Source organism: Eubalaena glacialis, chromosome 11 (assembly GCF_028564815.1).
Source record: "Eubalaena glacialis isolate mEubGla1 chromosome 11, mEubGla1.1.hap2.+ XY, whole genome shotgun sequence".
In the NCBI taxonomy this organism is placed as follows: domain Eukaryota; kingdom Metazoa; phylum Chordata; class Mammalia; order Artiodactyla; family Balaenidae; genus Eubalaena; species Eubalaena glacialis.
This window is the reverse complement of record NC_083726.1, coordinates 53,345,973-53,362,172: the sequence shown is the minus strand read 5'-3', so window position 1 is coordinate 53,362,172 and position 16,200 is coordinate 53,345,973. Positions and strand designations below refer to the sequence as shown.

At 43.3% G+C, this 16,200-nt stretch overlaps 1 protein-coding gene across 1 annotated transcript in view; it reads left to right on the top strand.

The window, feature by feature from the left end:
* The window catches only part of RASSF3 (Ras association domain family member 3), a 77,452-nt gene extending 63,874 nt beyond the window's left edge, over positions 1-13,578 (top strand). The window contains exons 2-6 of the mRNA XM_061204485.1: positions 3,653-3,760; positions 5,992-6,220; positions 7,962-8,071; positions 10,905-11,050; positions 11,518-13,578. Of these exons, the coding sequence (XP_061060468.1) occupies positions 3,653-3,760; positions 5,992-6,220; positions 7,962-8,071; positions 10,905-11,050; positions 11,518-11,545 (621 nt within the window). The 3' untranslated portion in view covers positions 11,546-13,578. The remainder of the gene's footprint in view (positions 1-3,652; positions 3,761-5,991; positions 6,221-7,961; positions 8,072-10,904; positions 11,051-11,517) is intronic.
* Positions 13,579-16,200: the final 2,622 nt, after the last annotated feature.

The window sequence follows — 16,200 nt, the reverse complement described above, 5'->3', positions numbered from 1 at the left end:
AAACAAAAACAAGATCACAGAAGAGAGTGTAGATCTTAGAAGTTCTCATCACAAGAAAAAAAAAATTATGTATGGTGATGAGTGTTAACTTACTGTGGTGATCATTTTTATATACATATAAAATTACGCTGTACACCTGAAACAAATACAATGTTATATGTCAATTATATCTCAATTGAAAAAAGAAGACAACTAATTTCTCATCAGAAATAATGCGAGCAACTCTTTTCCTGTTATTATGACTCAAGGCCCCCCAAAAAAAATACAGTGGTGATTGTTTTCTAATGTATAAGAATATTGAATCATTATGTTGTATACCTGAAACTAATATAATATTGTAAGTCAATTATACTTTGATGAAAAAATCATAGGATCATAGCCCTTTAGGTTTTAGCTGCTTCTCTGGGATTTGCTTTCCAGTTGATCTCACTTTTAATAGTGAGATTTTAGCTTTGGAAGGGATCTTTGGGTCCACCTGTTTTCTGTCGTTGCTTCCTACAGTTTCCTGGGTTTTTAATCTCTGATGAAGGCAGCAGAGTGGTTATACAAGCATGTCTCAGTTATCTGTATTTGGATGACCCAGAGCAAGCTTCTCTTCCCAGACTGGCTTGCTCCTTTGACTTTGCTCAAGCTTCTGGGAAGGCTGACTTGAGGAGGCCTCAGGATGGATGCTAAGTCCAGTAGCATCAGCAAAACCTGTGATTAAGAACTCACCAAAATGGGGCAGTTCCCTGGTGGTCTCGTGGTTAGGATTAGGCGCTTTCACCGCTGTGGCCCAGGTTCAGTCCCTGGTTGGGGAACTGAGATCCTGAAAGCCTCATGGCGTGGCCAAAAGAAAAAAAAAAAGAGGCAAATAAATTGAACAGACATTTAAAGACAAAAAACAAAAAACTGACCAAGATAACTTGACCACCCTGCCCTCTGCTCTTAATCACTCCCATCACCCCTTCTCCGTCTCTTCATTCTTAGACTTCTTCCTTCTTCTTTAAGTAGTAAGCCCCTAGGATGTATCTGTGCTACAATATTCATGTAATTTGCTGTTTTGTATATTTTTAATGGTGAGCCTTTGGTTTCCTCGATTCCTTGAGTGGAGCCATCTTGTCCCATTGGTCACACCGGGGAAGCAAATCTCTGCAAGCAGGGAGCACCTTGGAGATGTCTACTTCAGTCCCTTTATTTGATAGGAAACGAGGGAGCAGATGCAGACAGGTTAGTAGCCCAGGGCACAGGATTAGTCAGTGACAGACCCGGACTAGGCCCAGGTCTGGCTGGAATGTGGCACTTTCCCAGCACCCTTTGCCCTGCCATCATCACATCCCACCCCCATGAAATGGAAAATCTCCTATTGTATACTTTTTTTTGGTCTTTAAAAAAAAATTTTGTTTTATAATTTTTTTTTATTGAAATGTAGTTGATTTACTATGTTTCAGGTGTACAGCAAAGTGATTCGGTTTTATATATATATCTATAGATACATCTATAGATATATATATATTTTTTTTTAAATTTATTTTCCTTTTCTTTTGGCTGCATCGGGTCTTAGTTGCGGGACACGGGATCTTTGTTGAGGCTTGTGGGATCTTTTCGTTACGGCACGCGATCTGCTTGGGCTTCTCTCTAGTTGTGGCGTGCGGGTTTTCTCTGGTTGTGGTGCACAGGCTTCAGCGTGCGTGGGCTCTCTCATTAAGGAGCGTGGGTTTAGTTACCCCACGGCATGTGGGATCTTAGTTCCCCGACCCGGGATCGAACCCACGTCCCCTGCATTGGAAGGTGGATTCTTTACCACTGGACCACCAGAGAAGTCCCCAGATACATATATTCTTTTTCAGATTCTTTTCCATTATAAATTGTTAGAAGATATTGAATATGGTTCCTTATACTACACTGTAGGTCCTTGTTGTTTATCTATTTTATATATAGTAGTGTGTATCTCTTAATCCCAAATTCCTAATTTATCCCTCCCCCCTCTTACTGTGTACTTTTTAGGATATGCTTTGAAGAGTCTTTGGACAGTTCATAGTGAAACATGAATGTTGAAAGAGAGACTGTCTCATTTTCTCCTTTAGCTATGGCCTGTAGCTGTCTAATTGTGGATTGGAAGGGGCAGGGCCAGCAGAGAAATGTGAGAGACACGTTAGGAATAGTCATTGAAGCTTCTGAAAAGTTATTTTAATCTACGGCGTTTTCTCCCCCTAACCACTGACACCAAAAATAAGACTGCATTGGGGTTTTACATTGATAGATAGAATGCTCCCAAGGGACTTCGAGGCTTGCTCCCAAAGCTGGGCCATGATCATGCCGTCCCCCCAACACTGACCCCTCAGTCCACACTAGGACAGGGCTGGAATCGAAAAGTTACTGAGATGACTTGTAGTCAGCACACCCCTCTCGGGGTCTCCAATCCAGGAACTTGAGACCTGAATGGATTTTATACCCTTAAAGCTCTTCTGCAATTTCTGTCGTGGCCGGTCCGTGTGTACCTGTCACAGTAGCTCACAGTGCGTAGGTGGGAGCAAACACCTGCTTCGATAACCTCCAGCTGTGAGGTTGGGGTGATTATCTGGCTGGAAAAGAGGTACCTTTTTAAAGGTTTTATTTTGGGGGAGAAATCATCCGATCTTATTGTTCTTCCTCTCTGTCCTGAAGATTGTTAGGACCCTTCATCTTTTTTGAGTTGCTTCTCAGGTTTGAATCTGATTATGCAGGCTTTCTTTACATTTTCAAACACCCACACGGGAATGGTGGGGATCTATTCGATTTACTGGAAACAACATAGAGGACCTGGATTAAAATTGAGCTTGGTCTCTTAACCAGTTGGGTTGTCCCTGGCAAGCCACTTGACCTCTGTGAGTCTCAGTGTCCCTGTCTGTAACAAGGGGATGCTAATTAGTGAGGATTAAATGGGGATGCCATATGGAAGTACTTGGAGTTACTGAGGGTTGGTGGGCTTTGGAATCAGGTTCTTCAGGTAAGCTCCAGCACTTCTGCAGAGCAGTTAAGTTTTTATTAGTAGGTTGATTTACTTCTTAGAACTTGATCTCATCTAGAAACCAGAGTAAAAATGCCGACTTGGTTAAGTTGTTGGGAGAAGTAAATGCAATATAAGTCAGGTGCCTGGTATACCAGGCTTCATGGGGCCAACATATTCTGGAGTGTGGCCATCAGTGATTGCATATTAGCCATCGCATGATGTCATGCACTGGTTGAGCTCTTTAGACAAAAACAGTTAGTGAATGTTTCACAGTGATGAGAGGATTTAACTAAAATCTTCCCCTCCAGAGTGTGGGGAGGCAAGGGTGGGGTGAGACTGGGAGGGGCAGGGGTTGAGAGTGGGTGGGTCCAGGAAGTCTGGTTACTTGTATCTTGGCATGAGGATTTGTTTGGAAGATTAAATGACCTTCTTGGTAGTTGTATAGAATTTGACAGGTCAGTGATTAGTGCCAGTTTAACACTTATTAACTACCATACTTTTTGCTGATAAAGATGGTAAAGCTATAAAGATCATAAAGTTCATAGGATTTGTGTGTGTGTGTGTGTGTGTCAAGGTAAAGTGCTCCGTAGTTGTTGTTATATGGAATGTGAAAAGAATCCTGGCTTATCTGCATTTTTTTCTGCGATTGCTCATGTGTGACTTGGCTTATTTTTCTTCTAGGATGTGGAAAAAGATAAGGAAACCCACAATTACCTCAGCAAAGAGGAAATCAAAGAGAAAGTTCATAAATACAACTTAGCAGTCACAGACAAGTTGAAGATGACCTTGGTGAGCACCCATACTAATAATACTGTTTAGGTTGACACGTGTTGAAAGACAACTATAAGTTGTTGCTACTACAGTCTGTATGTTTTAAAATCTCTGAATCATACTCGCAGAAGCTTAATGGTCAAGGTATACAGGACCGGAGAATGGGATATTTCTGCATCTTTCAAATGAAAGCTGTATTTTGAAGTAGCTTTATCTCAAAATCAATCAGCACTTCCTAAAATTTTATTTTAAAACATGTTATGACCCCCAAAGGATTTTTAACACTGAGTGTAATCCCTTGCCTGTTTAACACATGGGCAGTAACTCAGATTCTAATAAGGCCTTAGATAAGTTTTATCTTGTGTAAATAAATTTGGAAGTGTCAGGAAAAGGATCTTGTGCCCATGGATTGGGATCTAATTGAGCTCGGATTTTTCTCAGCTGTAGAAAAATGTGTAAGATGGAGTATGTAATACTCAGCTTTCTACATTGTTGTTTCAGGCTCCTGCAGCTTTGTGCCCATGCTGTTAGAAGATCGGTGGGGAGCAAGGGTGTAGGAGGGAGAAGTACAGGCTTAGTGACAAAGAAAGGGGAGCCCAAGGCAGAGCTAGATGCACGTTCCTCTAACTGGTCTGGCCTCGCCCATCCGCTTGATGACTTTCCTCGAGGCACCTGCCATCCCTCGGTGCCAATGTCCAGGGCCCTTGGACCCCTGCCTGGCAGTCTATTGACTGTGAACTGACAGAGTTCAGCAAAGGACAGGGCGACCGGTTAGAACAGGCCCTACTGAATTCTGTGACCCTTGGGGAGGAGCTTTTAAATATAAACCCTGGTGATAAAGGATCCCTCCCTAGGGGGACTCCACCAAAAAGGGGAGACAGCGGATGATCTCAAGATTATTCCTCATTATTCCAGCAGTCGTACTTCTCCTTCTTCAAACACGGTTTTTATCAAAGCAGAAAAATTCCACATCCCTCCTCTTCCCCTTGGAGATTAAAACAGATGCAAGTTTCCATGTCGTTTCAAAGATTAAAAAAAATGTGAAGTGTTGTATAATACTTTCCACAAGAATGAATGAGTGAATTAGTATTATAAATTGACCTTGTGGAAAGGAAGAAAAATAATGGCCTATAAAGGAGATTTTTCATGTTCTGTGTTAACTGTCATTTATTTATAACACCTGAAGATTTGTTTAAATAAAACATTACAATGTTTTTTACCTAAACATACTAAAAGTTAAAAGTGAAGACCAGACTGTTGTAACTATTTTTAGCAACTAAGAAATAATAATTCTACATCAATTAAGACAAGTTCTAAACTCATCAAATTGTGTATATTAAATATGTGCAGTTTTTTGTATGGAAAAATTGTACCTCAATAAAGCTGTTAAAAACATACTTATATATAGAAGGAGACATCAATACCATGTTAAATCAAAAAAGACAAGTGCTTGGGAATTCCCTGCCTGTCCAGTGGTTAGGACTCCATGCTTCCACTGCAGGGGCCACGGGTTCTATCCCTGGTTGGGGAACTAGGATTCTGCATGCTGTGTGGCCTGGCCTCCCCGCACCCCACACACCCCCCCCCCCCAAAAAAAAGAGAAGTGCTTGTATTATAATGTCTATAGTTCACATCATAGCTTGAATTTGTTTTAAAAATGTTGCTGCTTGAGGTGTCTGAAATGCCTCATCATGTATCCCATGCTGTGGCAGATCCCATGCTATATAAAATAGGTTAAGCAAAATTGGTAATCTCTGGTACCACTAGGAATGAAAATAGCTTGTTTTCTTCCCGTCTGCTCCTTGTTACTTGAGTATTTCAAAGTCCTAATTGTGACTTTCCTTTTTTGTGTGATAGCTGGTCATCAGTTGATGTTGTTTCCTTTGTGCAGTTAGCCTGGACATATCCCCAAGCTTTAATAAGCCTTGTGGTTTGGCCAGCATCTGTGCCAGGGGATTGTAACCTCACCCGTGGGCCCTGACCTTTCACATGTAGCTTCAGTGGCAGGAGTCCTGGACTTTGGTCCCACATCTGCCCTGCAGACCTCGACTCTGGAAGCACTTTCCTGGAGCGTGTTAACCTCCCCCGAGGTCATTCCCTGAGGGGCAGTCTTGAGTGAGGTTCTGCCACAGAGCTGAAAAAGAAAAGAACAAGAGAAGGAGTGTTTCACCTTCCTTTTTTGTTGTTGTTTTGATATGCTCCTTCCCTAAAATGCCCAGCTAATGTGTGTGTTTTTATTCCTGCTTCAGAATTCAAATGGGATTTACACTGGCTTCATTAAAGTACAGATGGAACTCTGCAAACCTTCACAGACTTCTGGAAAACTTGCTCCCAGTAGCAATGGCTGTATGAATACACTTCACATCAGCAGCACCAACACTGTCGGGGAAGTGATCGAGGCCCTGCTCAAGAAGTTCCTTGTGACCGAGAGCCCTACCAAGTTTGCACTTTATAAGCGTTGTCACAGGGAAGATCAAGGTATCCTGCCACACTTAAAATGAAAATGGTCCCTGCTTTTATTTCTGTCTTCTGGCCTCATTAGTGGAAGGGAGTGATAGGTGCGTCAGTTATGTCAGGGCCCAGGGCCAGATTCTGGAATAAATGGTGATCACGGTGTGTGCTTAATGCTTCTTGGCTGTCTGTGTCTTTCAGTTGGACAGTTGTGGGTCTTAGGAGCCCAGAGGCATCCATATGTGATGGGTATTTATGGAGGATTTGTGATGTGCACAGGAGGATAGCCTTTTTTCTTTTCTCTTTTCCGTCGCTTCGATTTTAATTCTCTTTCGGACAGAAAAGAATGCATCTGCGCTTGAAGTTTTCAGTAGCACATCGACATTGGATGTGCATCCGAACATGGAGTGATTGGTGGCCTTGCATTCCCGAGACCTGGATCAGGAGGCACATGTGTATTAGTGCACATTGCAGACTTATGTAAATGGCACAGCCTTGGACTCTCCTTTTCCCTTAGCCTGCCTCGCACTAGGTGTTACCCGGGGGCGTGTTGGCACCCTGGCCCCCCAGGGGCGCATGCAATGGGCAAATAACGTTTTGATCTGAGGTCCACCTGTCTGAACTTAATACCCACAATCAGTGGATTAAAAAGAGAATCTTAAATTACTGCATGAAACTGAATACGGTATTCCAGGTCAGGTCATCATTGAACAGAAATTGATACCAATGGGGGGCAACAAGTGATTCAGTGATTCACTAAGTGCTAATTTGAAAATGGTGTGTATATGTGAATATTTAAGCTTTCCCTAATTTTTCTGGGTTGAGCCTATAGCAGCTGGAGCAGAAAATAAACTCACCTTGGCATCATGGGAAAATCCTTTGGTTGCCTGGGGATGAAACCCAGCTAGATGCTGAGTATGGTCATGTTTCTTCAAACCGTATTATGGGCTGGGCCTGCAGGATACAGAGATGAATAGGGTAAGGTTCCTGTCCTCCAGAGGCCACAGGCTCAGCAGTGGGGGGAAGTTTACATCTACAGGGAAATCAGCACCTACAATGCAGTTGTATCCAGAAGTACTGAAATAATACAGATCAATTCAGATGGCATTTTGTCCTGCCAGCTTCTTTGCCTTCCCACCTGGACTTCAGCTGCATAATCTGACAGTGATAGCATCTTGCTGATATATTATCCACACGGCAAATCTTTCAACCCTACAAGGCAATGTCAGTACTGTGTGTGTGTGTGTGTGTGTGTGTGTGTGTGTATAGCACAAGATACATGTAGCTGGGCTTAAAGCCACCAGAGCTTGTGTTTGGACGGACTGCTTCGTTTGTTTGCGGCTGCTAATTCTAAATTAATCTGTAGAGAGATTTGCTTCTAGAGTTCTGATTTCATGTTCTTGGGATGGTATTTTTTTATTGTTTTTAAAGGGGTTTGCAGATCCTTTTTTTAAGTTTATTTTGCTTTCCAAAAAGGAGGAGCAGAATTAATCATAAGCCCATTTGAGGAGCGATACTCATTTAAATTCCTTCTTGAGAATGGTTTCCTTTTTAATCAAGGCACAGTTCATATTATGCAGATAGAATAGAAGTAGTATAGAATTCATTCCACTGTGGGCTATTTATTGGTAACAAGATGAGGAGGATGGTGCCTTGGTAGCCAGGGTAATAACACTGTTGCCTTGATCTGGGGGCAGGGTGGTGAGGGGTGCTGGTCTGGGGAATGATGTCGTGCTCTGTTGGTGACATGGCGCTTGTTCCTCACCAGTCTACGCCTGCAAGCTCTCAGACCGGGAACATCCACTCTTTCTGCGTTTGGTAGCAGGGCCCAGGACAGACACACTCAGTTTTGTTCTTCGTGAACATGAATTTGGAGAGGTAAGTGATTGTTCCTTCTTGCTTTAGACTCTACAGACCAGCTGGCCCTGTCTTATTGCTCTGCTCTAGTGACTTTACCATTGCAGAGGAGGACGGGTTGGGGGCGGCGGAGGGGAGAGGGAATGTGTGTGCCTGTGTGTCTGTCTGCCTGTCATGGGGGGAGAGGTTGTCCTGTGGAGGGAGGGTAGCTTCCTTTGTGTTTTTGAGTTGTCAGAAATGAACCCAAAGTTAGCCTACAGTATAATTCTTTTATAACACTCATTATGTTTGTCTGTGATTTTCAGAGGTGGGAGGAAATAAAATTTTTTTAACTTGATCTCCACCCAGAGAGTCATTTTCACCCCTCTACCTCCAAATTACTCTAATCCAGCTGAGCTTTGAAAGTCGACACTCTCCATATGTTTGCTGCTAACCAAAGCCCCCAGGCTCCTTCGCTCTAAAGGGAAGTAAAAGGAAACGCCATCTCTTTACTACGAAAGACATTTAACTTTCTAGAATCTTTCTTTCCTCTTTGCCCAGATGATTAAGAAATTATGTTTCTACGTGCATCATTTGCCATTTTCTCTCCAGTGAGGATTGTATTTAGGTCAACTCAGTTGAAGGAAAAAGCACTTCAGGCTGTCCTTCTAGATAAAGTGTCACTTGAGGAAATCTGTCAAGCTCTGGGTCTCAGCCTTTTGTCTGGAATCGGAAATGGCATGAATTGTCCATGCAGAACATTTTGTAATGTGGTGAGAATAGAGTTTCTAGGTTAAAAGTTAGGAAACCAAGACTCTGCTTCCTACTGTTTCTCTTGTTAGATTAGGAGCACGAACTTGGGTAAATGTTCTAATCTTTTCAGTCCTCAGTTTTAAAATCTGTAAAGTGGGACTGAAGACTTGAAAAGTTGGTTTTGAGTCGCAAATTAGAAATGTATGTAAACATGCTTAGTAAAGAGTATGTTTATATGTCTGTCAGTGTAAATTGGAACTTAACTAGGAAGTTTTAGGAAGACAATGATTTTGGACATTTTGGAAGCTTCTTTCGATTCTCATGTTTTGAAATTTTTAAAATCCACTCTCATTTTGGGGAGAAAGCTGGGTGCAGAAGTCTAAAATTTGGCTTCTGAGTTTGGCACATAGCAGCCTTCCCTCTGCAAGCCAAGCCAGACGCATCAGCATAGTCTTGTCAGCGTCTTATCTTTCTTGGTGCTGGTTTCTAAGTGTTGCACATAGTTTAGTGCAGTTGGAGCTACATTGTCTGGGAGGGAATTATGTTGGCTTAGTTTTGAAATTCACTTCACATTGTGTTCTAATGTTCCGGACTGCTGTTCTGACCTCTGTATTGTGTTCTGTTTCTCAGGTTTTCAAGGTTAACTGAATTGAGGGAAGAAACTTTCCACAGCAGTCAGGGAGTGGGAGGGAGATGATATTTTATAATGTCTTTACTTTGAAGAATTTATGTGAAAAATAAGACGTTAATTTTTAAATTAACAGAATATTCTAATGTAGAAAGTTTTGCTCTCCTGCTTCACTTCTCATTTTCTTTAATAACTAGCTCACACTCAATCTCTGAGAGCCTTCTGTCATTGGCCCACTTGGTGGTTTTATTGTGTCTCCTCTCTCTGCACCTGTATTAGGTTATCTCGTCTTTTCCCTATGCCATACCCCTGGGAATTCGCCATCAGAAATTGCTCCTGGCCGAGACAGTGATTCTCAGCCCAGGACCCAGGGCCTCCTTTTGGGCGGGGAGGACGTGTAGGTTGAAAAATAAAAAAAACCCTCCCAGGTGAAGCCATATACCCTTCTTGATACTTACTGCTTAAATTTAAAAAAATTTTAAAGAAAAACCCGACAAACATTTATTTTGTGCCTGCTAAGTACCAGCTGCTGTTAGAGAAAGAGAACTCAGAAACCCAAGGGCCAAAGACAAAGCCCAAATAGTGAGAAGTACAATAGCTGCAGTGTAGGCGAGAGAGATACTAAGCAAATAATTATAATAATTTTTAGATCTTTTGTGATCAGGTTGTGTTCAAGGCTACCAGAGCCCAGTGAGAGCCTCTAATAGACTTAATCCTGGCTGGGAGAGAAGGGGAGGAAATCATGGCAGGCTTCTTAGAGAAAGTGGCATTTAAGCTGGGACTTGAAGGTTGAGAAGGAGTTCGCCAGGCGAAGTGGAGGAAGGGAGAGCATGTGCAAAGCCATGTCAGGTAATGAGTGAGGGGCACAGTGAGAGAGATGTGGCTGGAGAGGGTAGGGCCTTTCAGACTTAGCAGAAACAACCAAGGGAAGCCATTGAATGATTCCAAGCAGGGGAGGGTCATGCTTAGATTGGCATTTTACAGAGAGTATTCATATTCAGGCTGGCTGTTTGGTGGAGCTAGGAGGCTGTCCCAGGGATGGAGGAGAAGATGGCGGTAGACAGCACTAGGGAGAGCTGCCTAGGAGGTGGTGAGATTGATCATGGGAGCTGGGAAAGAAGACAGTGACAATGAGGGCTCCACGTAGAGGGAAGGTGGAGGGAGTGTGGAGTTATCTCTCATGCCTCTGGGGGTTAGAGTGTCTAATGGACTTAGGCATAAGGAGGACTTTGGTCTTAGAGCCCTTTTGGAGGAGGCTGGGAGGAGGGGAGCAGAGGGCGATGGGAGGGGCGGGGCGTGAAGGGCGTGGAGGTCTGGTCGGGAGGCTCAGCTCTTGTCCAGCAGGACTTCCGAGAGGGCCGGGCGGTGCTGGGCAGTGTGCGTTGGGAGGGGAGGGCAGCCACACCTCCCCGTGCTCTGCTTGCCATCCGCATTCCTAAGTCTTGACGCTGAATTAAACACCTGGCATTTTTTCATATTTGTGTTCTCTCACAGTGGGAAGCCTTCAGCCTGCCAGAGCTACAGAATTTCTTGCGGATCTTGGACAAGGAAGAAGACGAGCAGCTACAGAACCTGAAGGAGCGCTACGCGGCCTACAGACACAAGCTGGAAGAAGCCCTCAGCGAGGCCTGGAAACCCGGGTAAAGCGTGGGGCTCCCTGCCCCTCGGGGACAGTGCGGGACCTGCATGCAAACCAGCAGCCAGTGTGTCTCTTGTCGGAGGGCGGTTTTCTTGCCCCATGATGCTAGGGCCTTTCCCCTTTAAAAATCTCTAGATCTAGTTCCCCAAACCGGTCACGCAGCATCCTGCACCTTGGGCATCCTCTGTAAGGGATTCTGCAAGCTTGTTCTGTTACAGCACTGCGGTGTTACCTCTTGGCAAGCTGTGAACCTGTGGTCTCATCTGGAGCATTCTAGAGTGTTTTGAAGCATGGACTCTGGGTTTTTTTTCCCTCTTCTCTATTTTGTTTTAGTTATTTTAAGTATGTGATGGTGATGTTAAGCTTAAGGTTGTGCAAATGATTTTTTAAAAGCTTAACGAAACTATCTGAATACTTGTCTTATGTTGAAACTACCTGTCTGTTATTGTTTGTTTGTCTTTTTTAAAGGTCACAGGAAACGATCCATGTGAATTGACGGGCACAGGAAGCTAGGAACTCTGAGGGGTTGGTGAAGGATTTTGGAGGAGTCTGACAAAGGAAGTAAAGGGCAAGTTTGGAAGAAGGTGGGGTGGAAGTGGGGAGCCCCGATGGGGGAGGTGTTTTGGGCAAGTGGATGGTAGAGGAGAAGGTGAATTCGCTTGTAGACGAGTTAAAAGCTTTCAGTTTAGAGACATGAGATCCATTGTCATATTGCTTGACAATATGAGTGAGTAAAATGTGGCAGCAGAACCAAAGAAAGTAGGAGCTGGACCAGAAGGAGGGACTAACTGCAGCTGAGCAGAGAAGGCAGGTGGATCTTTCAAACAGGGACAGAGCCGCCCTCTCGGTGGACCAGCGCCCCTTCTGCCTTCCTTCCCGGAGTGGAAGGTCTGATTGGTGCAACTTCTCTGGGCCGATGGGGCAGTGAGCATCTGCTACGACTCCCGTGAAGTGACAGTTTTCCCCTGAGGTCGTTTTCAAAGTGGAAAAGGAGTTTGGGGAGGAGGCACTTGCCCTGATTGTTAGCATCCGGGGGACTTGTCAGGTGAGGAGCTCCCAGTATACTTGTGACAGTCACTCCCTCCTCTCCCTCGGTTTCCCTTTTGTCTTTCCCTCCCTTCTTCCTCCTTCCCTCTCCTCCCTGCTTTCCCTTCTCCCTTTGTCTTATCAATAGAAGTGCGATCTTACATAATGTAGAACAGGGGTATGGATTAAAGACCCAGGACAGTCAGACCCTCAGTTCCAAAAGGGTGACCTGACTGTAAGGAGGTGGGCAGCGTCCACCCCCAGCGGACCACACAGGAGGGGGGATTCTTTATGGAAACATTTTAACAGAAGTGCGTGTTCCTGCAAACCAAAGAAATGCATGTGCAATAAGAGCCTTCCTTAAAGCAGGTTAATAACCTCATTTTACGCAGCAGTTAATCTGAAAACAACAGGAAAGGTGTACTGTGCCAGTCTATTTTTAGTTTAGATATTGTTTGTTTATAAATTCCCAAGGAATTGTTAACACTTTGGTGACACCTAATGGATTCTTTTTGAATTCCAAGGTGCTTCAGTTCTTTGCCTCTTAAGTGAACTGTGCCTTTTTTATTGCATTTCTGTTCCCTTCTCGGTGGCTCTTCTGACTTTTCAGAGAACACCCGTCTTGCTGGAGGCAGATGTAAGTGTCGCTTCTACTGTGCCACACACGTACTGAGACAATCATATCTTCCTAAGCTTTTTAAGGAAAGTTGGAAAGAAAAAAAAAGTAGAAATAGCTATAAAATATGTATGGCACATCTTGTTTAATTTTGCATGTAAGTTCTTTTTAGTGCATCAGTGAGGTTTTAGTGACATTGTCATCCAACGCTTTTACCTTCATTGTTCAGGGAACGCCTTCATGATTTTCATACTGGTTTTACTATTCAGATGATGGCTTGGGTGTGAGTATACTGTTATCGACCACCTGGTCTTTTAATTACCCATCCCAGTAAGTTCATATTTTGTGAAGCCTTTGTTGCTCAGATGAAGACACTGTTAGAACCTTAAAGTAGTAGCTGATGGGTATCTGTGAAATTTTTTTTTTTTTTTTTTTACTTGAAGTAGATTGTCTAAATTAGGCATCCTCGTCTGTATTATCCAGGACCTCGCTCATTGTCATGTGCACTACAAGTTGCAATTTGGAAAACTTACTGTGTTGAAATTCTGTCGGTTCGTGGTTCTTGAAGACCGACGGTCTCTCCCAAACACTGGTGACTGCAGCAGCATTTTTAATGTGTAAAAGGCCACTGAGGCCAAAGATTTTTAAAAATCATTGTACAAATTCTTATGTTAAATTAAACTATCTAAGTTTTGCTGTAATGCTGTTTTCTCTTCAATATGTGATGGTACAGGAACGAGGTTAAATGAAGTGGTAGTATTGCAGGGGAGCATTTTAAATCGCAGAAGTAAAAAAATTATAATATTTATAATTTTGATGAGTTTATTTTTATGGGGAAGAGTTTTCTTCCCTAAAATTGTTTCTGGTATGGCAAATCGTTTCCATTATTAAAAGTTGAAGTTGTTAGTTGATGTCTGTGTGTTTTTATTTATGGTTATACGCCAGATAAAAGAAGGTCACGGGTGGAAGGAGCTGCTTTTGCAGATACGTGGGGACACGGGCTGGAATGTGACAACTTTCACTAGGTTTGAATGGGGCACATTTGTTCTCCCAGATGTCATTTTTTCCTTTGCCTTATCCTCTGGGGAGAATAACCAGAGATGAGTGTCTGCCCATACAACACATTCCTAAAACAATTGTTTTGTGAAATATACATATATTTACAAGTTTATAAAGCATGCGAATAGGTTAAAAATTATTATAAAGTGGCTGCCCTGTGACCACTACCAAAATAGAACATTGTCTCTTTCTTAGCCTCTTCCTTCACCACCCATTCCTGCCCAGAGGCCTCCTACCCTTAAAATAGACCACTTTCAACATTAAAGTATCTTTTTTGGGGTCAATGTGACTGTCTCACATGGACTGGGTGCACAACTGCTTCTCCTCTTAGGCTTCCAAGCCTGCTGGAGGCAAGTGTTCTTACTACTGCGCTGCCCCCTAGAGGCACTGGTGAAGCAGGTGCAAGTGTTCTCACTACTGCGCTGCCCCCTAGAGGCACTGGCGAAGCAGGTGCAAGTGTTCTCACTACTGCGCTGCCCCCTAGAGGCACTGGCGAAGCAGGTGCAAGTGTTCTCACTACTGCGCTGCCCCCTAGAGGCACTGGTGAATCGGTAAGGAGGAAAGCATTTCAAGTACCATAGCTGCTTTGTAAGTGAAAATATTATGATAGAAATGATGGCTCAATATAGATCTTTTTCACCAAAATATCCAGAAGAATCTAGTTTGGAAGTTTGGCCTGGGTTACTACCCAAGGTGCAGTGGGAGTGTTTTGGAATTTTTATCCCTTAAAGGGAGTTAGCTTCCTGCCCTAGGAACTTGTTACCTGTTGATAATAGTTTAAATGAATATTCTTATGTTGCAAAATTAGTTCTCAAGAATTGTACACTGTTTTGGGACTCTGTCAGGTGATCCTGATTACAAGTTTTGTGTTTTTGAAAGAAGGGGGAAAGTCTCTATACAGATCTTCATTAATCTACAGTGGGGTTATGTTCTAATAAACTCATTGTAAGTTGGAAATATCATAAGTCAAAAGTGCATTCCATCCACCTAACCTACCGAACGTCATAGTTCTGCCTAGCTTAGCTTAAACCTGCCCAGAACACATACATTAGCCTACAGTCGGGCAAAATCATCTGACACAAAGCCTATTTTATTAGAATAAAGTGTTGAATATCTCATGTAATGTACTGAATACTGTCCTGAAAGTGAAAAACAGGATGGTTGTCTGGGTACAGAATGGTTCTAAGTATATTGGTTGTTTACCCTCATAAACAAAAAATATCACTAGCCCGGGAAAAGATCACAATTCAAAATCCAAGTACAGGGGCTTCCCTGGTGGCGCAGTGGTTAAGAATCCGCCTGCCAATGTAGGGGACACAGGTTCGAGCCCTGGTCCGGGAAGATCCCACATGCCATGGAGCAACTAAGCCTGTGCGCCACAACTACTGAGCCTGCACTCTAGAGCCCGTGAGCCACAACTACTGAGCCCGAGTGCCACAACTACTGAAGCCTGCGCGCCTAGAGCCCGTGCTCCGCGACAGGAGAAGCCACCCAATGAGAAGCCCGCACACTGCAACGAAGAGTAGCCCCCGCTCGCCGCAACTAGAGAAAAGCCCACGCGCAGCAACAAAGACCAAACGCAGCCAAAAGTAAAAATAAATTAATTAATTTTAAAAAAATCCAAGTACATTTTCTACTGAATGCGTATCACTTTCACATCATCGTGAAGTCGAAAAACTGTAAGTCAAACCATCATTAAGTTGGGGACCTTCTGTACTATAATACCAAGTTCAAACACAGTGCTTACCATGTGCCAGGCATTATTCTGAAAAGCTTAATAGGTATTAACTCATTTTCTCTCCCATGAGATAGGTATTGTCAACATACCCATTTTACAGATGAGGAAACAAACGCATTGAGGTCCAGCAACTTGCCCGCGGCCCCTCTGGGAGTGAGTGGCAGAGCCGCCCTGCCTGTCCACCGGCTTTTCCTATAAGCTCTACCTAGTTTTTCAGTAAAACTACATGTGAAGGGCCCATGAGGATGCCTCGAATGGGCAGTTCATCTGAAAGCAGGCCTCTTTAGGCACAGTTGGGGTTTGTGGCTTGATGTCAGAGTGCTCTATCATCCTTTTGTTGTTGCTGTTCATTTAGCATTCCATTTAAGTGATTTTACTAAGTTACGTAGAAGGAGACGCCTACCTGTGTTTTTGTTTACAGGTTCTGTTGCATGAAAGAAACTGACAGAGAGCAGGTAACCAAACCCCGTGTTCTCACTGTAATTAGTAAAATAATTCCCTGGAACCACCAGAATAATAGCTTCAGGGAGAAGTCACAGTTCCCAGGAGCCACCAAATACTTGCAAATGCTGGAGTTTTACTCCCTCATCAAGGATGATCCTCTCCAAAGAAACATGGGAAACTAAGTATTCAAAGTCTTGAAAGTATGCATCTGTCTGGTGTGAATCACTACTTGCTTAATTAAGTGCTAAATTAAGAAGGCAGCTTTGTA